Genomic DNA, 25,739 nt, shown 5'->3' with positions numbered 1-25,739 from the left:
ACCTGCAATAATTTAGCGAGACCCTATCTCAAAAAATAAACTAAGTGCTAGGGATGTAGCTCAGTGGTAAAAGCACTCCTGGGTTCAGTCCCCAATACTGAAAATAAAAGGGGAAAAAAAGCTTTTTCTTTTTGTTTTGATGGGAGGAGGGGTACTGGGTATTGAACTCAGGGGCACTTTGGCCCCTGAGCCACATCCCCAGCCCTTTTTTCTTTTTGGTATTTTATTTAGAGACAGAATCTCACTGAGTTGCTCAGTCCCTCACTTTGCTGAGTCTGGCTTTGAACTCATGATCCTCCTGAGCCACTGGGATTATAGGCACACACAACTGTGCCCAGCAAAAAAACTTTTTCTTAATGAAAGAAATCAAACATATACAAAAGTAGAGAGAATAGTGTAATAATTCCCATGTATCTGTCATCCAGCTTCAACAATTAACTCATTGCCAGTTTCATTTCATCTATTACTCCTCCCATTCGAGTCATTTTGAAGCAAACTAACATACTATATCACACTATGTATCTTTCAGTATGTATGTTTTAAAAGTAACAAATCATTGCATTTAAAAATGTGGATCAGATCGTGTCATGCTCCTGCTTTTAACCCTTCAGTGTCTTCCACTCTCCTTACTGCAGCTTTTAAGTTCTATATGTCTGGCCTTTGATCGTGTCCAGCCCCATTTCATAATTTTCATAACCTCTTTTGCTCAGCATCTCTTCACTCCAGCATCTTTGACCCCACCAGGATCTTTTTTTTTTTTTTTTTCAATTTGAGGCCTTTGAATGTGGTGACCCTTCTTCCCAGGTAGCTTTTCCTTGCTCTTCATATAAAGAATTCTAATCTGGTCTTTCACTCCTTTGTTCAAATACTACTTTGTTGGAGAGTTTTTCTCTGATTACTATTTGTAATTAACTTCTTCCATGTGCTCTATCTATCCTATGTGCCCCTTTTCAGTTCCTTCATAACACTTACTGAATTGAAAAATTGTTTATTTACTTATTGTTCATTTTCTGTTTTCAATGTTACAATTGGAAGAGATCTTCCTTGTCTTGTGTCTTTAATATGTTTGTGGTTTATTATAGGTACCCATTAAATATGTGTTCAATGGTTAGATGAAACTGACTATAGTAAGAGTTCATGAGTTTTTTTTTTTTTAAGTTTTTTAATATTTATTTTCTAGTTTTCGGTGGACACAACATCCTTGTTTGTATGTGGTGCTGAGGGTCGAACCTGGGCCGCACGCGTGCCAGGCGAGCGCGCTACCACTTGAGCTACATCCCCAGCCCGAGTTCATGAGTTTTAATAAGATTTTTACTTAGAAATTCTGAGTTATGATGTGAATTAAATGTAGATATAAGGTCTTTTCCCTTTCTTATTACAATTCCTCTTCATTTCAGGCTGCCTTTGATATTGGTTGGGAACAAGTCTGATCTGGTGGAATACAGTAGCATGGAGACCATCCTTCCCATCATGAACCAGTATACAGAAATAGAAACCTGTGTGGAGGTATGCCTCATGAAAATTTATTATTGGTGAATTCTCACTAACCTGAGATTCTGAATAGGAATGGGGGTGATGTGTGATGGAATAAATTTTCTGCTCTTTGTGCACTCATGTAAACCCAAGTACAACAGAACTAGGTTGTGTGTAGACATGATATTGTGATGTCCACAAAGGAAAATGCAGTTTTCAGTTTCTTCACAAAATCTGCCACCTTATTTTGATAGTTTTAAAATACATTTTTTGTTCTCATAATTGATTTTACAGTATAAAATTTTTAACCTTTTCTTTTCAGTGTTCAGCAAAAAACCTGAAGAACATATCAGAGCTCTTTTATTATGCACAGAAAGCTGTTCTTCATCCTACAGGGCCTCTGTACTGCCCAGAGGAGAAGGAGGTAACCACCAGACTTGTTTACTGGAATGTAGGAGAAACTCTAGTATGATAGTACTTTTTAGTAACTCTTATGTGTTTTTTGCAAAAGTTAAACTTTCAAAATTCAAAATTTATTACTTTATTAAATAGCAACATTTTCTTAGTATTTATCTGATTATTTATACAACTTTGCTATTATAAAATCTGAACTTAACACAGAAACAAAAAACTTGTGCTTTTCTAACAATCGTAGTACTGGGGATTATGTATGTTTAGTGCTCTTGGTAGCTTTACCACTGAGCTACACCCAAGCCTTTGTGTAGTTTTTAGAAATGAGTACAATATATAACTTTAATGCTCCTTTTTGTTTTATAGCTAGAAATACAGTTATTCCTTATTTAAATATCTAAAATTTAATAATATGTTGCCATAAACTTAAGAAAAACTGATTATATTTTTAAAATATTTACATGCCATAAAATTCACATTTTAAGATAATTCAGTGATTTGTAGTATATTAAATACATTATGCAAATATTATCTAATTCTAGAACCTTTCATCACTCCCAAAAGTAATCCTGTTCTCATTAGCAGTCACTCTGTAAACCCTCTTTTTCCAAGTTCCTTACAACAGTTAATTTATTTTTTCTGCATTTAGTTTTGAACATAATCAAAGCTGTCATCATGGGCTTGGGCTGTGACTCAGCTGTAGCGCACTTGCCTAGCATGTGTGAGGCACTGGGTTTGATTCTCAGCACCACATATACATAAATAAAATAAAGGTCTATCAACAACTAAAAAACTATTTTAAGGAAAAAATCTATCTTAAAAAAAAGTGGGGTGGCTGGGGGTTGTGGCTCACTGGTAGAGCACTTGCCTTGAATGTGTGAGGCACTGGGTTCGATTCTCAGCACCATATATAAACAAAAACTAAAATGAATAAAATCATAAAATTAAAAAAAAATTGTTTGGGGCTGGGGTTGTAGCTCAGTGATAGAGCGCTTGCCTAGCATGTGTAAGGCCCTTTTGATCCTCAGCATCACATAAAAATAAATAAATAAAAATAAAGATATTATTGGGCTGGGGTTGTGGCTCAGCAGTAGAGCACTTACCTAGCACATTTGAGGCCCTGGGTTCGATTCTCAGCACCACATAAAAATAAAAATAAATAAAATAAAGGTATGTGTCCAACTACAACTAAAAATATAAATATTAAAAAACAATAAAGATATTGTGTCCATCTACAACTAAAAAAAAACTTGTCATCATTACTATTGCCTAGCATGTGTGAAGCTTAGAGTTCAATCCTCAGTACCACATAAAAATAAATAAATTAAAGGTATTGTGTTCATTTACAACTAAAAAACATAAATAAATAAAAAAAGATGAAAATCTCATTACAGATCAGCCTTAACATATGAACATTTGCAATTGATTTTCACAGTAGTGAACACTAATTTTGATTTCCAAATAAGCACAATATTATCCCTCCAATAAAATCTGTTCTCATTAGTAGACCTATACAGAAAAGTTATACTCATTAATATATTTTGAATTTATCAGTAAAAACTTGATGAAAATTTGATTTATCTTTTGCTATGTAAGTACCTATATGGTATCCTTGATTTTGCCTTTTGGCTCCAAAGCCTAAAATATTTGCTGTTTCCCTTTACAGAAAAAGTGCTGACACCTTGTAAAACTAATTTGTGTTATCCTTAATCTGATCATGGTTTACTCTTCCTTAGTCCTGATTTACAATTTCTTAATTGGGATGCTTATTTCTGATTTACTCTAAGCCAGTATTTCCCAAACTTGCCTCATCATAATAATTAGTAGGTGTAGATATATTTATTACAAACACATGCCATTCTTATTAGTCAGGTGCTGTATTTTATAATAAAGGAAATTGGAAAGTGCTTTTATACTATATTTACCTCTGAGGCCTTAGTCTGGCGGTACATTAAACTCCCCCATTAGTTCTCAATTCTTTACTTGCTACTTTGTTCTCAAGACTATTATTAGTTCTGATAATCTGCTAATCCCCTGGCTCTTCCCCTAGTCCCGCAAGGGTAAAACACCTACCACCATCTGTTGCTCATTTCTTAGGTACACCTGCCTAATAGATAAAACTTTCAACTTTAGGCCGTATCTTATTCGTATGTATGTACAAGCTTTAAGTCTAAGCTTATACCAGAATCTTTTATTTCAACAACAATAAGTGTTTTTTGGTTTAGTTTTTGTTTTTGTTTTTGTTACTGGGAATTGATTTTAGGAGCACTTAACAACTGAGCCACATCCCTAGCCCTTTTTATTTTTTTTTTTTATACTTTTTTTTTTTTTTTAGTTGTAATGGACTCAATACCTTTATTTTATTTATTTACTTATATGTGGTGCTGAGGATTGAACTCAGGGCCTTGCACGTCCGAGATGAGTGCTCTATCGCTAAGCCACAACTCCAGCCCCCCGTAATATTTTTAATTTTGAGACAGAGTCTCACTAATTTGCTTAGTGCCTTACTAAATTTGAATTCTGCTTCCTCAGCCTCTCATATCACTGGGATTACAGGCATGTGCCACCAGGCCTGGCCAATAGTAATAAGCTTTTTTTTTTTTTTTAAATATTTATTTTTTAGTTTTCAGTGGACACAACATCTTTATTTTATTTTTATGTGGTGCTGAGGATCGAACCCAGTGCCCCGCGCATGCCTGGCGAGCACGCTACCGCTTGAGCCACATGCCCAGCCCCAGTAATAAGCTTTTAATACAGATTTGAATCATCAATTTCAAAATTAAAACCTGAGCTAAAATGTTAAATGATGATTAACTCTGTGTGACCTATGTTGTCCACATTTTACCTACTAATGAAAAAGATGTGACTATTATGTAATAATAATATTTATTGTGTGAGTAGATCTCTCATATAGAAAATGTTTTTATTGCTGGGCATGGTGGCACACACTGTAATCCCAGTAGTTTGGGAGGCTAAGGCAGGAGGATTGCAAGTTTAAAACCAGACTCAGGGCTGGGGTTGTGGCTCAGTAGCAGAGCATTTGCCTAGCATGCATGAGACACTGGGTTTGATCCCCAGCACCATATTTAAAACAATAACAACAACAACAAAAAAACTAAATAAACCAGACAGCAACCTAGCAAGGCCCTGTTACAGAATAAAAAGTAAAAAGGGCTGGGATATGGCTCAGTGGTAAAGCACCCCTGGGTTCAATCCCTTGTACCAAAAAAATATAGTTTTTATTACTGTAAAATTTTTTTACAGTTTTACTGGGGTATAATTTTTAATACTTTCTACTAGTAGTCACTTTTTAGTGTTATATTTTAGGTAGTTAGCACTTTAAAAATTTCATTGAACCAACACGTTACAGCATTTTAACTTCTGATGCATTCCAAGTTTGTTTGTTTTTTAATATTTTTTTTAGTTGTTGATAGACGTTTATTTTTTAATTTATATGTGGTGCTGAGAATCGAACCCAGTGCTTCACACATGCCAGGCAAGTGTGCTACTGCTCAGCCCCAGCCCCAGCCCAGCATTTCAAATTTGATGAAAAATGCATTACTGTTTATATTTTGCTCACAGTATTATTTTTTAATGTCTTTTATTATGTGAGGAAAAACCACTTGAACAAAATGAGAAGTTATTTTTAGCTTCTGTTTTGTGCATCATTCTAGCTACTGCTTCTTTTGTAAACATTTAGATTATTATATAACAATTTTTTCAAAGATAATAAATAAAATATAATAATCTTTATTAATCTTGAATGTTAATGTTAGGATCATATTTATAGAAGCAATATATTGCCATTTATTTATTTAAACAGAAGTCACCCATGAGGGCTGGGGCTGTAGCTTAGTGGTAGAGTGCCTGCCTCACACGTGTGGGGCACTTGGGTTTGATCCTCAGCACCACATAAAAATAAATAAATAAAGATATTGTGTTCATCTACAACTAAATATATATATATATATATATATATATATATATATATATATATATATATATATATATATATATAGTCACCCATAATTGTAGATGTTATATAAATTATGGTCCACTTAGTACTCTTGTAAAAAGAAAGCCATAGCCAATACTCTTTAAATATTTAACTCTTCTTGTTTCTTTCTAATATCTTTGTAGCTTTCATTTTATTTTTTCTCACTATGTCAAATTGCTAAGAGACCTCATTTAACTAAGATTTATTGAAGAAAACTATTTCCTATCTTTTAAAGAATATTTTTTCTGCATTTAGTTTTGAACATAATCAAAGCTGTCATCATGGGCTTGGGCTGTGACTCAGCTGTAGCGTACTTGCCTGGCATGTGTGAGGCACTGGGTTTGATTCTCAGCACCACATATACATAAATAAAATAAAGGTCTATCAACAACTAAAAAACTATTTTAAGAAAAAAATCTATCTTAAAAAAAAAGTGGGGTGGCTGGGGGTTGTGGCTCACTGGTAGAGCACTTGCCTTGAATGTGTGAGGCACTGGGTTCGATTCTCAGCACCATATATAAACAAAAAATAAAGGTTCGTCAACAACTAAAATGAATAAAATAGTAAAATTTAAAAAAAAATTGTTTGGGGCTGGGGTTGTAGCTCAGTGATAAAGCGCTTGCCTAGCATGTGTAAGGCCCTGGGTTTGATCCTCAGCATTACATAAAAATAAACAAATAAAAATAAAGATATTATTGGGCTGGGGTTGTGGCTCAGCAGTAGAGCACTTGCCTAGCACATACGAGGCCCTGGGTTCGATTCTCAGCACCACATAAAAATAAAAATAAATAAAATAAAGGTATGTGTCCAACTACAACTAAAAATATAAATATTAAAAAACAATAAAGATATTGTGTCCATCTACAACTAAAAAAAAAAAAAAACTTGTCATTACCATTTTGCTTGGGATAGCCATATGGCTGAAGTTATAAACTAAAAAGTATACATTTTTCTCACCGTGCCATCTCATTTCTCCATAATAGATGGGTCCATAAGAGATCTACCTCTAAGTCTAAACAAACTTCAAAGATCTTCCTGAAAATTTTTTTGTTTTTTTGCAGGGTTAAGGATCAAACCCAGGGCTGGGGATGTGGCTCAAGCGGTAGCGCGCTCGCCTGGCGTGCGGCCTGGGTTCGGATCCTCAGCACCACATACAATAAAGATGTTTTGTCCGCCGAGAACTAAAAAAAAATAAATAAATATTAAGAAATTTAAAAAAAAAAAAAAAGGATCAAACCCAGTGTTTCACACTTACTAAGCAAGCACTGTATCACTGAAACACATTCTTAGCTACTGAAAGATTTTTTTTTTTCATTCTCAAAATTGTTGGCACTGGTGACCCTATGCTAATTATGCAAACTAGAAAATGTGGACCTTATTTTTATTTACTTAGTTTTTAGGATGAGAGTTTATATATATATATATATATATATATACCTTTATTTTATTTATTTTTATGTGGTGCTGAGGATCGAACCCAGGGCTTGCACATGCTAGGCGAGCACTCTACTGCTGAGCCACAACCCCAGCCCCAGAACCTTATTTTTAAATATTCAGATATTCTATTCTTTTTATATCGTAAGATAATTGAGGAAGCTATCAAAACATATTTCCAACAGCATTACTTATAAAAATTTTACAGGGGCTGGGGTTGTGGCTCAGTGGTAGAGTTTTCGCCTAGCATGCATGAGGCACTGGGTTCCATCCTCAGCACCACATAAATGTAAAATAAAGATATTGTGTCTACAATAACTAAATAAAACTAAAAAATAAATATTTTTAAAAAATAAAAATTTACAAAGTCTCAAAAGGCAAGATTCTTTTCTAAATGTAGATAATTCTTAAGCAGGTGTAGTTTTGCATGCCTATAATCCCAGCAATTTGGGATTGCAAGTTTGAGGCTAGCACAGGCAACTTAGTGGGACTTTGTCTCAAAATAAAAAATAAAATGGGTTGGGGGTGTGGCTCAGTGTAAAACACCCACCCCTGGGTTAAAAAAAAAAAAAAGATAGATTCTTATCTCATAATACAAAATTTTTTTTTTAATTGATTCTTTTTTTTTTAAAGAGAGAGTGAGAGAGATAGAGGTAGAGAGAGAGAGAATTTTTTAATATTTATTTTTTAGTATTTGGCGGACACAACATCTTTGTTTGTATGTGGTGCTGAGGATCGAACCCGGGCCGCACGCATGCCAGGCGAGCGTGCTACCGCTTGAGCCACATCCCAGCCCCATAATACAAAATTAGTAAAAGTTTTTTACATGTATTAACCAATGATATTTTGCCATCTGTTTGTGAATAAGTTCATTTTACATCCTAGTTCTAAAACATATAAGGGGTAGATCAAAACATCATGTCCTATTCTACTACCAGAAGTTGGGAAGGAGAGCCTTTAATATATTTATGTCAGTTCAAATTCATATATAATGAATCTCCCTGAATCCTCACCCAATGATGAACTTCTTTATTATGATTTTTTTTGGCCTGTTCTCAGAGGAATTATGGCCATGAGGGAAGAATGTAGCCTTTCTAAATATTAGTGCAAGTAAATATTGCCTCATTTACCTAAGGCTCCAATGTAAAAGTAAATGGTTTTGCTTTAGATCATTTTTCATGTTGATTATATTTGCAGTTATGTGAAAACAGTGACAGTTGTTCTTACCTTTACTTATGAAAATCATATTTAAAAATCCTACTTTAATTTTTTACAGATGAAACCAGCCTGTATAAAAGCCCTTACTCGTATATTTAAAATATCTGATCAAGATAATGATGGTACTCTCAACGATGCTGAACTCAACTTCTTTCAGGTAAGTGATTTTAGTTTTAGGCATTATCATGTCTTTGTCTTTGTTGATAAAAACTATAAAAATTTTTTAAGCTTAAACAATAATTTGTTGCTTGCCTTAGTCTCTTTCTTGTAAAACTATCACATGAAGCTACTTAAACCCTTATGGTATAAAAAACTCTTATATGTAGGAATTGAGGGGATTCTTTGATAGTTTCATTTCATGGTATACAATGGGTATATTAAGAACTTGAAGTTTGAACTATGAATCATTTTGCTTTCTTGGTTTTGTGTAACGTAGCTATACAAAGACCCTTGTGTTTTAGAAACAGGATGAGGGGAGTTGGGAAGTTTCTTTTCTTCTAAGTAAATTATTCAAAGTGGGGACTATTTTAATTTAGAATTTATTTTGGTTGCAACTACTTGATTTTTTTTTAATTGGTTGTTCAAAACATTACAAAGCTCTTGACATATCATATTTCATACATTTGATTCAAGTGGGTTATGAACTCCCATTTTTACCCCATATACACATTGCAGAATCACATCGGTTACACATCCACGTTTTTACATAATGCCATACTAGTGACTGTTGTATTCTGCTACCTTTCCTATCCTCTACTATCCCCCTTCCCCTCCCCTCCCATCTTCTCTCCCTACCCAATCTGCTGTAATTCAATTCTCTCCCTTGTTTTTTTTTTTTTTTTTTAATACTTATTTTTTAGTTGTAGTTGGGCACAATACCTTTATTTTGTTTATTTATTTTTTTATGTGGTACTGAGGATTGAACCCAGGGCTTCGCAGGTGCTAGGCAAGCGATCTACCACTGAGCCACAACCCCAGCCCCTTATTTTCTATTCTTAGTAGATTATTGTTTTATATTTGTGGTTTTAATGCTGGTTTATTTTTAAACTTCTTTTTATTTTATTTATTTATTTATTTTTGCTAGAGAATTTGTTTCAATACTCCATTAGCTCCTCAAGCTCTGGAAGATGTCAAGAATGTAGTAAGAAAACACATAAGTGATGGTGTGGCTGACAGTGGATTGACATTGAAAGGTGGGTTAATGGTGTTTTTTCAACACTTTTAAATTTAATATTTTTGAAATTTCACAGAAAGTGAAGGTGTTTATAGCATTATTTATGCCTTAAGAAAAATGCCTAAAATCTGATTTGGATATTTAAGAGTTGGAAGATAGTCCATATTATCTTTACTATCACTATAAATTAGAGGTAGAAAACTTGGTTGGGGGCTGGGGTTGTAGCTCAGTGGTAGAGCATGTGTGAGGCACTGAGTTTGATTCTCAGCGCCACATAAAAATAAATAAATGAAATAAAGGTATTGTGTCCATCTACAACAACAACAAAAATATATGTGTGTGTGTGTGTGTGTGTGTGTATATATATATATATATATATATATGCACAATTTTTTTTTTTAATTGGTTCCATTTCAGGGATGCTCAGGACCATCTAAAGGAAAGAGATATCTGGAACAAATAAATTTATCTTAAAGTCTTTTCTACTCATAAATAGTCTTTAAATAGAAATTATTTTCAGAGAATTTTTGCCACAGTCTGGCTGGGCACACAATCACGAGCCACCACACAGCTTGTAGATTCAAACAGCAACTCTTTATTCCCGAACTCTCACCAGCCGTCTACAATCACGTTCTGGGGAAATCCACGTTCTCTTCCCAAATCCACGTTCTCTGTCCAAATCCACCTCCACTGGGCTTCTGTCTCCCAAAATATACTGTCTGAATCCCGTGAGAACTCAAGGGGAACTCAGGCAGCAGGATACGCCCTATTCCCAGCAGGAATAATCTTAAACCTTAAACCTGGAACCTAAACTGGGAACGCCCTAAACACAATTATCTTAAAACCGGGAACACCCTAATCTGCCTTGGTCCTTGAGCAAGGTCACGTACATTCAATGTCACTGCAACATGGGGTACGCTGGCAAGGAAATTGTCATACCAACTTGGCTAATGGCTCCCAGCAAATTTTCATAATTGTGATACATGTATTCCTTGGAACGTAATTTTGGCCCTTTCATCCAGTGGTGTCTTGCTGAGCTGGGTGTATATGTAACTCAACTCTGAAATGAACTCTGTTTCATTAAGGCAGTTGTGAATTTTGTTTTGATCTTCACCGTGAAACTGGTATATGAATATTTACAAATCTAGCTCTTGCAATTATATGCTTTTCTCTTGTGTGACTCTGTACCTTCCTTTACATCTATTGTATTTACTTTATTTCAGGTTTTCTCTTTTTACACACGCTGTTTATCCAGAGAGGGAGACATGAAACTACTTGGACTGTACTTCGACGATTTGGTTATGATGATGATTTGGATTTAACACCTGAATATTTATTCCCCTTGTATGTACCTTTGGTTTTCTAATTTTTTTTCAAATTGTTTTTTAGTTGTTGGTGGACTTTTTTATTTTATTTTTTTATATGTGATGCTAAGAATCGAGTGCAGTGCCTCACATGCCAGGCAAGCACTACCACTGAGCTATAACCCCAGCCCACTTGCCAAGTATTTTTAAGTTTTATTTAGCATACAGATTGGCAGGCTTCAAGTTCCTCAGGAGTAATTTAGATTTATAGGCAAACGTTTGTAGCAGGGCTTCTCAGTTTTGGCACTATCAACATTTTGGACCAGATAATTCCTATACAGCCTGTCCTGTGCATTTGAGATGTTGGGCATACTTAGATGGCAGTAACACCTCTTTCTTTCCTTAGCTGTGACAACCAAAAATATCTCCAGAAATTGCCAGGTATCTCCTTAGAAACTTAAAACATCCATCCTTGAGAGCTACAGACTTATAGCAGGGCTCAAATTCTTGGTCTTCTTCTCGCAGAGAATACAAGTTATGTTTTTTTAATTCATTTTTACTGGAGAAGGAGAAAAAGAAGCCATATAAACTTGGTTTTGAGTCAAGAGGTCAAAAATATGCATTTTTCTTTAGTTCTTCAATTTTGTAGCCCGTTATTAGCTCAGGATAAAGTATTTTCCCTAAATACCTGGTCAGTTTGTTTTATTTTCCTTTGATAATGCTGTTTAAATACTGTTTATTTAAAAGTGGACCCAGTGCCACCTCATATAGAAGAGTGATGTGCCATAGGATGCCTCTTCTTTACCCTGGGGACATGGGCTTCTCAAAGTTCATGACTTCCCAAGATCTGGCTTTGGAGCCTTTGATCTTTCTTCCTCTTTTTCATGGTGTTATTTCATAATGTCTTTTTTAAATTTTAGAATCGCATCTCCAGCCAACTATGTAATGGTTCAGAAAGACGTAGTTGTTTCCTTCCCCATTGGAATCAGAAGTCTTTCAGATTAAATTCCTGGTTCTTTCATCAGTTTTAAGTTCAAGCTTTCCTTGTCTAAGGTACTAAATCTTGGCTCAAGTTAATTTCCCAGGGGCTGGAGTTGAAGCTCAGTGGTATAGAGCTTGCATAGCACATGTGAGGTCCTGGGTTCGATCCTCAGCACCACATAAAAATAAGTAAATAAAGATATTGTGTCCATCTACAACTGAAAAAAAATATTTTAAAAAAGTTAATTTCCCATATTTTTTGATAAATACATAATGAATGAATTAGTCCTAGGACCCCTCAAAAGTTTTCTTTCTTGTGCTGTTTATGTGGGCAAATATATTCTATAGGTGGTTGCTTATTGCTTTTTTAAGACAGGAAGTGCCATCTCTTATTGCTTTGTGGCTTATACTAATCATCTCTTTGAGTTTCTTTATACTTTCTGCATTTAACTTTCTGTAAAATAATCCCCTACAGCCGCCATTTGCATTTTTATTTCTTATTAACTTTCTGCTCTGTTCTTCACCTTGCTACTAGATTAGTGTATGTGTACATTTACATACATATACACAGAAATTTGGCCATGTCACTTCTATTCAAGGCACAGCATAAAGTCAAGCTTCTTTTTATAAAAAATATTTATTTATTTTTTTTTAGTTTTAGGTGGACACAATATCCTTATTTTATATTTATGTGGTGCTGAGGATCGAACCCAGTGCCTCATGCATGCTAGGCAAGTGCTCTACCACTAAGCCACAACCCCAACCCCCAAAGTCAAGCTTCTTAATGTGGTATCTGAGGTCATTCATAACCCCCTCTGCTCATGTTCTTCCCTGCCTTCATTCTAGAAGTAAATACCAAACTATTTTTAGTCCACAAAACATATGTTGTTTCCTACTCCCGGCTTTCATCTGTGCTTTTTATCATTCTATCTCCTTTTCCCCAATCTTATTAATGCCTCATACTTCAAGTTTCAGTTTAGGTGACAGTGACTCTTAGCAATATTGACACCTTCCCACTCCCAGGCCAGAGATGTTCCCCTCCATGGAAGCTCTTCTAGCATCCTTAACTTATGTCCTTAGCACTTACCTCATTCTGTTGACATCTGTTTGTGGTCTACCTCCCACTTGAATGTGGTTCCTTAGAAATAGGGAGCCTATCATTATCAAAATGACACACACACAAAAAAAATGGTAAAGATGAGAAGAAAAGGAAACTCTCAAACACTGTAGGTGGAAATGCAAATCAGTTCAGCCATTATGGAAAATACTATGGAAATTCCTCAGAACAACTGAAAATAGCTAGGCATGGTGGCACGTGACCATAGTCCCAGCGACTTGGGAGGCTGAGGCAGGAGAATCACAGTATAAGGCCAGCCTCAGCAACTTAGCAAATCCCTGTCTCAAAATAATAAATAAAAAGGGCTTGGATTATAGCTCAGTAGTAGATGTCCCTGTCTGTATTCAATCTCTGTAATAAAAACAAAACAAACAAAAAACCCTGAAAATAGAGTTACCATCTGATCCCATACCCTTGCTACTAGTTATGGAATCATTAGATCAGAGAGATACCTACACTCCTGTGTTTACTTCAGCACTAGTCACAATAGCCAGGATAAGGAATCAACAGAAATGTCCATCTATGGATGAATGAATTTTTAAAATAGCGCATATATATATGATTGAATATTATTCAGTCATAAAAAGGATGAAATCCTGTCATGGGTAGAACTGGACGAGACATTATGTTAAGTGAAATAAGCCAGGCACAGAAAGACTAATACCACATTTTCTTACTCATTTGTGGAAGCTAAAAAGGTTAATCATAAAGAAGTAGAGAGTAGAATGGAGGTCACTAGAGGTAAATAAGGGGAGTGATGCAGGGTAGATTGTTAATAATGGGTATCAAAATACAGTGGCAGGGGGAGTAGTTCTGTTTTATTTATTTATTTATTGTTTTATTTATTTATTTTTATGTAGTACTGAAGATCTAATCCAGTGCCTCACATGTGCTAGTCAAGTGCTCTACCACTGAGCCACAACCCCAGCCCCAGTCTATAACAATTAATTGAATATTTCAAAATTAGAGAAAGACGGATGTGGTGGCCCACATTTGTGATCTCAGTGGTATGGGAGGCTGAAGCAGGAGGATTATGAGTTCAAAGCCAGCCTCAGCAAAAGTGAGGCACTAAGCAATTCAGTGAGACCCTGTCTCTAAATAAAATACAAAATAGGGTTGGGGATGTGGCTCGGGTCAAGTGCCCTGAGTTCAATTCCTGGTACAAAAAAAAAAAAAAATTAAGAGTTTGAATGTTTCCAGCATATAGAAATGATAATATTTGAAAAGACAGAAATGCTAATTATACTGATTTGATCATTATACATTGTATACATGTATCAAACTTTAATAGTATATATCCCACAAATAAGTATAAATAGGGCTGGGGTTGTGGCTCAGTGATAGAATGCTCGTGTAGACAGGTGAGGCACTGGGTTCCATCCTCAGCACCACATAAAAATAAATAAATAAAAATAAAGGCATTATTTCCACCTATAAGTAAAAAAAATATTTAAAAAATAAGTGGGCTGGGGATGTGGCTCAAGCCTGGCATGCATGGGGCTCTGGTTTCGATCCTCAGCACCACATAAAAATAAAATAAAGATGTTGTGTCCACCAAAAACTAAAAAATAAATATTAAAAAATTCCCTCTCTCTCTCTCAAATAAGTATAAATATTATATGTCAGTTAAAAAAAAAAAAAGTAGAGAGCCTGTCTTGTTTTTGGTCTCCCTAATACTTAGTTCAGTGAATTTAATTAATATTTATTGAACTAAATTTAAGATGGTTCTAAAGGTGAAATAACATCTATTCATATCATTTTCAAGTTGTTACATATTGGCATTGATATTAAGGCCATAATTGTGATGATTTGTTTATAGGAAAAACAAATCTATTATAGTTTAATCATTACTATTTGTAAAATTTTTATTTCAATGTGTCCTTCTGATATTTGGGAAAAGATCTATGTTATTATTTTTTTTTTAGAATTTTTTTTTAATATTTATTTTTTAGTTTTCAGCAGACACAACATCTTTGTATGTGGTGCTGAGGATCGAACCCGGGCCGCATGCATGCCAGGCGAGCGTGCTACCGCTTGAGCCACATCCCCAGCCCAGGATCTATGTTATTTTGGAAAAAGCATTTGGAAAAAGCATTATTATGACTCTTCTGAGGAGTGTTATACTCCAGAGACTTACCCTGGGAAAGTCTAAATGGCTCCAGGGGAAGAAAATTTTGTAAATAGTGGCATCCCACAAAAACACTTGTTGCAATTTTGTATTCATTTCTTAAATTAAATTTTAATATTTGATTAATGATTTATTTTTAATTTTTTCATTAACAGGCTAAAAATACCTCCTGATTGCACTACTGAATTAAACCATCATGCATATTTGTTTCTCCAAAGCACCTTTGACAAACATGATCTGGTGAGCATTTAACTGACATTTTCCATGATATATGGTAAAATATTCTTCTGTGGGAGATTTTTCTCTGTTTCCTTAGCAATGTGATACTTATGTTTGTAGCCCAAACTGTTTAATCTCTCCAAGTGGAACTAGCAAAAATATTTTCTACTTTTACTTTCATTGTTTTCTTGGGGATGAAAAAGTGTAGTTTCTGATAGATTCATTATTATATTTTTATAGTTTTGATGAAATGTAAAATTTCTTATTGTTAATTCACATTTTTAGAGGCAAGTCTTTCATGGACTATGGGGTTTTTGTGTTTGAGAATTATTCTCTCAGATATCTAAACATTATGTATACTTCCTTGTGTTTTGTCAGGATAGAGACTGTGCTTTGTCACCTGATGAACTTAAGGATTTATTCAAAGTTTTCCCTTATATACCTTGGGGACCAGATGTGAATAACACAGTTTGTACAAATGAAAAAGGCTGGATAACCTATCAGGGATTCCTTTCCCAGTGGACGTGAGTATAGAGCTCACTTCTTTCCTCTAGAACCACCACTAGTTTAAAATTGTGGTATATTATATTCATCATTTTGTAAGCTTGTCAGAGCCTATGAAATTCTTCAATCATAACTGTTTCTTAAGCAGGATTTGTAGTGCTGCTGGGATTATAAACACTTTTTAGATTTATCTGGAAGCGATTATTTTCTTTTGGATGATGTACTAGGAAACAGTAATCTAAGTCTTACATCAAAAATGAACTTTATTTTAATACTTTTTTGTTTGATTAAGAAAATTGGGGCTGGGGTTGTGGCTCAGTGATAGAGCACTTACCTGGCATATGTGAGGCACTGGTTTCGATTCTCAGCACCGCATATAAATAAATGAATAAAAATAAAGATTCATCAAAACTAAAAATATATATAAGTTTTTTTTTAAAAAAAGAAGTTTGGAGGGCTGGGGTTGTGGCTCAGTGGTAGAGCACTTGCCTAGCATGTGTGAGGCACATGTGGGTTTGATCCTCAGCACTGTATGTAAATAAATAATTAAAATAAAGGTCCATCAACAACTAATAAAAATATTTTTTTAAAAAAGAAAGAATTGGAAATGATATTGCTGTTGCACAATTACTCCTTCAGCATATGAGGAGTAGCATATTTTATTGGACACTGAGGTCTTACTGCATTATTTGTTGTTGTTAATAAAAATTTAGTAAAGTTTAGAGCAGATTTGTCTACAGCTTTGTTATGTTCTGGTTGACATTGTATTTAGTGTCTTCAGGGAATTCCCTGGTCTTGTGTGATGACATAATTATTTTAACCTTGGTGAGACTAACTTTTTCAACATTACGATCTTTTTTTCAAATAAATAAGAAAGGATAGCTGATTTCAGAAGTCTTTTAGTTATTTTTGTTCTTTTGTCAATCGTTTTCCGATTTTTTAAAATTATCATTAAGTCTTCAGCTGGTCAATATTTGCAGAACCCACCATGTTTCCAACCCAATATTCCCAACCCACTTGGGAAGCAGATAATTAAAATATTCCTACTGTGGTTTTTCAAGGCACTATCTGTTTACCTGTGTGGCATTGCTTTCTCTGGCAGTGGAATAGATAGGGGAATCTGCCCCATCTTGCATTCTCTTCCCTTTCTTTCTGCTTTAAGAATGGCAGTATAGTGGGGGGAGGGGGGGTTGGGTTGTGGCTCACTGGTAAAGTGCTCGCCTAGCACATGTGAGGAGGCCCTGGGTTTGATCCTCAGCACCATAAATAAATGAATGAATGAATGCACGATAAACAAAAGCTAAAAGAATTCGCAGCCAGAAAACCAGCACTGCAAAGCATTTTGAGCAAAATACTACAAGAAGAGGAATTGAAAAATAGTGCCCAAAACTAACAGCAGGAGGTATCTCAGTAAAGGGGGAGGAAAATAACCAAAAAGTAAAAACTAGCCAAACTAAAATAAATAAATAAATAAACATGACTGGAAGTACAAATCATATTTCAATTGTAACCTTAAATGTTAATGGCCTAAACTCACCAATCAAGTGACATAGGCTAGTAACCTGGATCAAAAACAAATCCAACAATATGCTGCCTTCAGGAGACTCATATGATAGGAAAAGACATACACAGGCTGAAGGTAAAAGGTTGGGAAAAATCATATCACTCACATGGCCCTCGGAAGCAAGCAGGAGTGGCCATACTCATATCGAATAAAATCAACTTCAAACCTAATTTAATCAAAAGGAATGAAGAAGGACACTATATACTGTTAAAAGGAACCATCCACCAACAAGACATAACAATTATCAATTTGTATGCACCAAGCAATGGAGCTGCAACGTTCATAAAACAAACTCTCCTCAAGTTCAAGAGTCAAATAGACTACAACACAATAATTATGGGTGACTTCAACACACCGCTCTCACCATTAGACAGATCCTCTAGACAAAAGCTGAATAAAGAAACTATTGAACTCAATAGCACAATCAATAACCTAGACTTAACCAACATATATAGAATATATCAACCGTCATCAAGTGGATACACGTTCTTCTCAGCAGCACATGGATCCTACTCAAAGATAGACCATATACTATGCCATAGGGCAACTCTTAGTAGTAAATATAAAGGCGTGGAGATAATACCATGCACCATATCTGATCATAATGGAATGAAACTGGAAATCAATGATAAAAGAAGGAAGGAAAAATCCTACATCACATGGAAAATGAACAATATGTTACTGAATGATCAATGGGTTACAGAAGACATAAAGGAGGAGATAAAAAAATTCATAGAGACAAATGACAATACAGACACAACATACCGGAATCTATGGGACACAATGAAAGCAGTTTTAAGAGGGAAATTCATTTCTTGGAGTTCTTTCCTCAAAAAAAGAAAAAAACAACAAATAAATGAACTCACACTACACCTCAAAAACCTAGAAAAGGAAGAGCAAAATAACAGCAAATGTAGTAGAAGACAAGAAATAATTAAAATTAGAGCAGAAATCAACGAAATTGAAACAAAAAAAACCATTGAAAAAATTGATAAAACTAAAAGTTGGTTCTTTGAAAAAATAAATAAGATCGACAGGCCCTTAGCCATGCTAACGAAGAGAAGAAGAGAGAGAACTCAAATTACTAACATACGGGATGAAAAAGGCAATATCACAACAGACACTACAGAAATACAGAAGATAATTAGAAAGTATTTTGAAACCCTATATTCCAATAAAATAGAAGATAGTGAAGATATCGATAAATTTCTTAAGTCATACGATCTGCCCAGATTGAGTCAGGAAGACACACACAATTTAAACAGACCAATAACAAAGGAAGAAATTGAAGAAGCCATCAAAAGACTACCAACCAAAAAAAGCCCTGGACCGGATGGGTATACAGCGGAGTTTTACAAAACCTTCAAAGAAGAATTAATACCAATACTTTTCAAGCTATTTCAAGAAATAGAAAAAGAAGGAGCTCTTCCAAATTCATTCTATGAGGCCAACATCACCCTGATCCCGAAACCAGACAAAGACACTTCAAAGAAAGAAAACTACAGACCAATATCTCTAATGAACTTGGATGCAAAAATTCTCAATAAAATCCTGGCGAATCGAATACAAAAGCATATCAAAAAAATTGTGCACCATGATCAAGTAGGATTCATCCCCGGGATGCAAGGCTGGTTCAGTATACGGAAATCAATAAATACTATTCACCACATCAATAGACTTAAAGACAAGAACCATATGATCATCTCGATAGATGCAGAAAAAGCATTTGACAAAGTACAGCATCCCTTTATGTTCAAAACACTAGAAAAACTAGGGATAACAGGAACTTACCTCAACATTGTAAAAGCTATATATGCTAAACCTCAGGCTAGCATCATCCTAAATGGAGAAAAACTGAAGGCATTTCCTCTAAAATCTGGAACAAGACAGGGATGCCCTCTATTACCACTTCTATTCAATTTAGTTCTTGAAATACTAGCCAGAGCAATTAGACAAAAGAAATTAAAGGCATAAAAATAGGAAAAGAAGAACTTAAATTATCGCTATTTGTGGATGACATGATAATATATTTAACAGACCCAAAAGGGTCTACAAAGAAACTGCTAGAGTTAATAAATGAATTCAGCAAAGTGGCAGGATATAAAATCAACACGCATAAATCAAAGGCATTCCTGTATATCAGCAACAAAACTTCTGAAATGGAAATGAGGAAAACCACTCCATTCACAATATCCTCAAAAAAAATAAAATACTTGGGAATCAACCTAAAAAAAGAGGTGAAAGATTTATATAATGAAAACTACAGAATCCTAAAGAGAGAGATAGAAGAAGATCTTAGAAGATGGGAAAAATGTACCCTGTTCATGGATAGGCAGAACTAACATCATCAAAATGGCGATATTACCCAAGTTCTTTACATGTTCAATGCGATGCCAATTAAAATCCCAACGGCATTTCTTGTAGAAATAGATAAAGCAATCATGAAATTCATATGGAAAAACAAAAGACCCAGAATAGCAAAAGCAATTCTAAGCAGGAAGTGTGAATCTGGAGGTATAGCGATACCAGAGTTCAAACTGTACTACAAAGCAATAGTAACAAAAACAGCGTGGTACTGGTACCAAAACAGGCAGGTGGACCAATGGTACAGAATAGAGGACACAGAAACCAATCCACAAAATTACAACTTTCTTATATTTGATAAAGGGGCTAAAAGCATGCAGTGGAGGAAGGAAAGCATCTTCAACAAATGGTGCTGGGAAAATTGGAAATCCATATGCAATAAAATGAAACTGAATCCCTTTCTCTCGCCATGCACAAAAGTTAACTCAAAATGGATCAAGGAGCTAGATATCAAATCAGAGACACTGCGTCTGATAGAAGAAAAAGTTGGCTACGATCTACATACTGTGGGGTCAGGCTCCAAATTCCTTAATAGGACGCCCATAGCCCAAGAGTTAATAACAAGAATAAATAAATGGGACTTACTTAAACTAAAAAGTTTTTTCTCAGCAAGAGAAACAATAAGAGAGGTAAACAGAGAGCCTACATCCTGGGAACAAATTTTTACCCCTCACACTTCAGATAGAGCCCTAATATCCAGAATATACAAAGAACTCAAAAAATTAAACAATAAGATAACAAATAACCCAATCAACAAATGGGCCAAGGACCTGAACAGACACTTCACAGAGGAGGACATACAATCAATCAACAAGTACATGAAAAAATGCTCACTATCTCTAGCAGTCAGAGAAATGCAAATCAAAACCACCCTAAGATACCATCTCACTCCAGTAAGATTGGCAGCCATTATGAAGTCAAACAACAATAAGTGTTGACGAGGATGTGGGGAAAAGGGTACACTTGTACACTGCTGGTGGGACTGCAAATTGGTAAGGCCAATCTGGAAAGCAGTATGGAGATACCTGGGAAAGCTGGGAATGGATCCACCATTTGACCCAGCTATCGCCCTCCTCGGACTATTCCCTGAGGATCTTAAAAGAGCGTACTATAGGGATACTGCCACATCAATGATCATAGCGGCACAATTCACAATAGCTAGACTGTGGAACCAACCTAGATGCCCTTCAATAGATGAATGGATAAAAAAAATGTGGCATCTATACACAATGGAGTACTACGCAGCAATAAAAAATGACAAAATCATAGAATTTACAGGGAAATGGATGGCATTAGAGCAGATTATGCTAAGCGAAGCTAGCCAATCCTTAAAAAACAAATGCCAAATGTCTTCTTTGATATAAAGAGAGCAACTAGGAACAGAACAGGGAGGAAGAGCATGAGGAAAAGATTAACATTAAACAAAGATGAGTGGGGGGAGAGAAAGGGAGAGAGAAGGGAAAGCATATGGAAATGGTAGGAGACCCTCAATGTTTCACAAAATTACATAGAAGAGGATATGAGGGGAAAGGGGGGGGAAACAAGGGAGAGAATTGAACAACAGCAGATGAGGTAGAGAGGGATAATGGGAGGGGAGGGGAGGGGGGATAGTAGGGGAAAGGAAAGGTAGCAGAATACAACAGTCATTAATGTGCCATTATGTAAAAATGTGAGTGTGTAACTGATGTGATTCTGCAATTTGTATTTGGGGTAAAAATGGGAGTTCATAACCCAATTGAGTCAAATGTATGAAAGATGATATATCATGAGCTTTGTAATGTTTTGAACAACCAATAAAAAAAATAAAAATAAAAAAATAAAGGAATTATAATGCTGGCTAGACTTGGCACCAGGGTACCTGGCCTTCAAAAAATGCTGAGAGCAATAGGCAATGTTCAGTGAATAAATAGAGATATGTGGCTAAATGCTCAGGTAGAATTATGCACAAGAAAACACAGAGGTACAGAGGAGTCAGCCTTTAACAACACCTAGGCATGCAAGGGAAGGTTCTCAGGCAGGGTTCTCTTGTGTTAGAAAGCCTTTTTTTTGCCAGGTTGAGAAAGAGGAGAAGCAAATTTCATATATTCTGATGGGAAAGAAAAAATACAGAGATAAAAAAGAAAAAAAAAAAAGAATGGCAGTATAGTGGGGGGAGGGGGGTTGGGTTGTGGCTCAGTGGTAAAGTGCTTGCCTAGCACATGTGAGGAGGCCCTGGGTTTGATCCTCAGCACCATAAATAAATAAATAAATAAATGAATGAATGAATGAATGAATGAATGCATTGTGTCCAACTAAAACTAAGAAATAAATTTTTAAAAAATAAAAAATGAATGGCAGTATAGCAGTCAGCAGTGGTGGTGGTGTATGCCTTATAATTCTAGCAACTCTGCAGGTTGAGACAGGAGAATCACAAGTTTAAGACCAGCCTCAGCAACCTAACAAAACCTTGTCTCAAAAAATAAAATAAAAAGGATTGGGGGCTGGGGATGTGGCTCAAGCGGTAGCGTGCCTGCCTGGCATGCGTGTGGCCCGGGTTTGAATCTCAGCACCACATGCAAACAAAGATGTTGTGTCTGCCGAAAACTAAAAAATAAATATTAAAAAATTCTCTCTCTCTCTCAAAAAAAAAAAAAAAGGATTGAGGGTGTAGCTCAGCAGTTGAGTGCCATTGGGTTCAATCCCCAGTACCTTGCCAAATAAAGAAAAAAGAATGGCAGCCCCATGGTTGGGTACACAGGAAATTGAAGTAGTGTGACAAACACTGGGTCTAGTAGGAAACATTTTTTGAGCTGTTGGAAATGTTTTCCTCTCATAAGTGTTCATTTAGGAACTTTTCACCGTGTAAACCTTCCCTTTCTTAGGCTCACAACCTATTTAGATGTACAGCGGTGCCTAGAATATTTGGGCTATCTAGGCTATTCCATATTGACTGAACAAGAGTCTCAAGCTTCAGCCATTACAGGTAAGCGTTGGCTACTATTCAGTTTATGATTAGGAACATTTTTAGACTCTAGTTTCAAATGTTACAAAGAATAAAAGTAAACTCATCTTCCTTAGTTTTCCATGTCTACACTGTATTAGTTTTCCTCAAGATTTAGTACTTTCTTTTGAGTTGTGATGCCTGATTTTATTGTTTGTCAAAAAAGAAAGAGTAGAGCTTTTGTTTCTAATATACTGCCTTGGGATACTCCACTGATGAAGATGGGGAAGAACTATGGACATTAAAGGGTTTACCATTCTGTCTTGCATTTTAATTTTCTTTGAATATTAAAAACAATGCCAGGCTGGGGCTGTGGCTCAGTGGTAGAGCGCTTGCCTAGCATGTGCGAGGCCCTGCGTTCGATCCTTAGGACCAAATAAAAATCAATTACAACTAAAAAGTAAATCTTTTTTTAAAAAAGCAGTGGGAATTACTGTCAACAAAATGCCACTTAAAAAGAAAGAAAGAACAATAAAAATAAAGGTCCATAAACAACTAAAAATATATATGAAAATTTAAAAAATAAATAAATTTGGAGGGCTAGGGTTGTGACTCAGTGGTAGAGCACTTGCCTAGCATATGTTAGGCCACTTTAAAAAAAACTTAAACACTTGATCTTGATTTCAGTCTGGAACTAATTATACATTTATCAACTTTGTAATCTTTTTCCTTATTAATAAATCTTTCACAGATCTTGAATTGTAAACCACACATTCTTGCCAAAGCAGTGTACTTCATTTAAAGGAAATTCATAGGTATGAAAATAAGAAATTTAGCAATTGGTCATTATAGGATTTTCTTATATACCAATTGATGGAAACTCTGCCATGTGTTACAGAAAGCTCTTACAAGAAGCTAGCCTTTTTTTTTTTTTTAATAATGTTATTGTATTTTTTTATACCTTTATTTTATTTGTTTATATTTATGTGATGCCGAGGATCAAACCCAGAGCCTCATGCATGCTGGGCAAGTGCTCTATCACTGAACTACAACCTCAGCCCCAGAAGGTAGCCTACTTAAACTGACAGAACAAGTACCCTTTCAAGTTCTTAACTAATTAGTATTTAATTCGGCACCAAAGAGTAAGCAGTTAATTTCTAGCCAGCTGTGGGGTTCTTTCACTCAAGAACATGTTGTGAACATCTTTGCATATCAATAAGTATACTTCTATATATCTTTAATGTGAAATATTGTGCCATTGTATAATGTTCTATAATGTACTTAACTATTACATAATTATTGTGTATTTCTATCATTTTGACTTTGCTATAATCAGTAGTGCCTGTGATGGGCTCTACTGTTGTTGTACCTTTGGGTGTAGCTTAAGGAGCTCTCTTTACCTCAAGAAGAGATGTCCCATTTTCTGAATGATACAGTATTGTTTCTGTCATGCTTTTTTTGACAGATTGATGCCTAAGAGCCCAGCTAACCCAAGAGTAAAAATCTCTTTCCAGCTCCAAGAGGTTGAAGGTTTCAAATAGCATTCATAGTTGATAATTTGTTATGCCAATATATATATATTTTTTTGGTAGTACTGGGAATTGAACCCATAGCATTACACATGCTAGGAAAGCTCTCTACTATTGAGCTACACTCACATTCTGTGTGACAATGACATCAAATTAGATAGGATATAATGTTAGATATATTCATTGTAATTTTTATTCATTTTTAGGATATTTTCCTAGTGAAAATATACTGCTTATTTTATGCAAACTATTATTTTTTACTGAAAATTTATAGTCAACTTTCAGAAATGCATCTTTTCCACTAGGTTATACCCTTCTGCATTATATGTAGTACTTTATTTTACATAAGCTTGCCTATTTTATGTGTTTTTGTAGATTAGATACTGCATAAAAGTGATAAATAGCAATACCTTATTTTGAGAAGGTGGAATGAAGGCTCCAAGAATCTGGTACATATTTAGTGTTTTTTTTTTTTTTTTTTTTTAGTAACAAGAGATAAAAAGATAGACCTTCAGAAAAAACAGACTCAAAGAAATGTGTTCAGATGTAATGTAATTGGAATGAAAAGCTGTGGGAAAAGTGGAATTCTTCAGGCTCTTCTTGGAAGAAACTTAATGGTGAGAGTTCTCAAAATATAGAATTATATCCAACAAATTTCTGTAGTTTATGTAATTTTTATAGCCATTATTAACCTTTTTAGATGATTACTAGAGCTCATTGCCCTATATATATTAGTAAAGTGTTTCATTGGTGTTAGCCGTGTGTGTGTGTGTGTGTGTGTGTTTGTTTATTTATTTATTTATTTATTTGGTAGTACTGGAGATTGAACCCAGAAAGCATGCTCTACCTTTGAGCTGCATCCTCAACCCTTCTATTTTTTGTTTTTTATTTTGAGACAGGGTATTGCTTGATTGCTGAGGCTGGCCTTACAGTCCTCCTGCCTTAGCATCCCAAGTAGCTGGGATTAATGTGCATGTGCCACTGTGCCCTGCTCTCATTTGCCTTTTTTCTTTTTCTTCTTCTTCTTCTTTTTTTTTTTTTTTTTTGTTTTAACATATGTGCTGTCACAGGAAGGCCAATATATTCTGCTTCCTGCGATGAGTAAACCCAGATTTCTGTTGGGTGTGTTGTAAACAGAAAAGCCATTCATCAGGTCTCCTCTCCTGAGCACACCCCTCATTTTTTAAAAAAACCAGTTATTTAGATGATGATTAAATGACTACACATACGAAAGCACCTCAAATAGTCCTTGGTAGGAAATAAATGCGTGGTAAATCTTTCAAATTGAATACTAATACCTAGTCTGTTTACTTTGAGTAAAACTGACATATTTCCAGATGAGGCCAATATCAGACCAAACTATAGTGTAATGTGAATTGTCAGCAATGGCTCTAGAATCTAC

General features: G+C 35.2%; 1 protein-coding gene and 1 non-coding gene across 12 annotated transcripts in view; one reads left to right on the top strand and one right to left on the bottom strand.

Moving 5' to 3' along the window:
- Positions 1-25,739, top strand: part of Rhot1 (ras homolog family member T1) — a 69,978-nt gene that overhangs the window by 25,429 nt on the left and 18,810 nt on the right. For all 11 annotated transcript variants that reach the window (XR_009226679.1, XR_009226680.1, XM_046442927.2 and 8 more), the window contains 9 exons: positions 1,398-1,506; positions 1,796-1,897; positions 8,592-8,690; positions 9,618-9,726; positions 10,931-11,051; positions 15,393-15,477; positions 15,835-15,980; positions 22,750-22,850; positions 24,824-24,954. Coding sequence is in view for 9 of the 11 variants with exons in the window: in XM_046442927.2 (XP_046298883.1) it covers positions 1,398-1,506; positions 1,796-1,897; positions 8,592-8,690; positions 9,618-9,726; positions 10,931-11,051; positions 15,393-15,477; positions 15,835-15,980; positions 22,750-22,850; positions 24,824-24,954 (1,003 nt within the window). In the remaining 2 variants the exon portion in view is untranslated. The remainder of the gene's footprint in view (positions 1-1,397; positions 1,507-1,795; positions 1,898-8,591; positions 8,691-9,617; positions 9,727-10,930; positions 11,052-15,392; positions 15,478-15,834; positions 15,981-22,749; positions 22,851-24,823; positions 24,955-25,739) is intronic.
- On the bottom strand, positions 25,390-25,513 carry LOC124091740 (small nucleolar RNA SNORA11). Its single transcript, XR_006851418.1, has one exon. It is a non-coding gene; the product is annotated as a small nucleolar RNA SNORA11 (small nucleolar RNA).

This window comes from Marmota monax, unplaced genomic scaffold (genome assembly GCF_021218885.2).
Source record: "Marmota monax isolate L192 unplaced genomic scaffold, Marmota_monax_Labrador192_F-V1.1 WCK01_AAM20220418_F8-fsc00480, whole genome shotgun sequence".
NCBI classification, from domain to species: domain Eukaryota; kingdom Metazoa; phylum Chordata; class Mammalia; order Rodentia; family Sciuridae; genus Marmota; species Marmota monax.
This window is presented reverse-complemented; position numbering and strand designations above follow the sequence as displayed.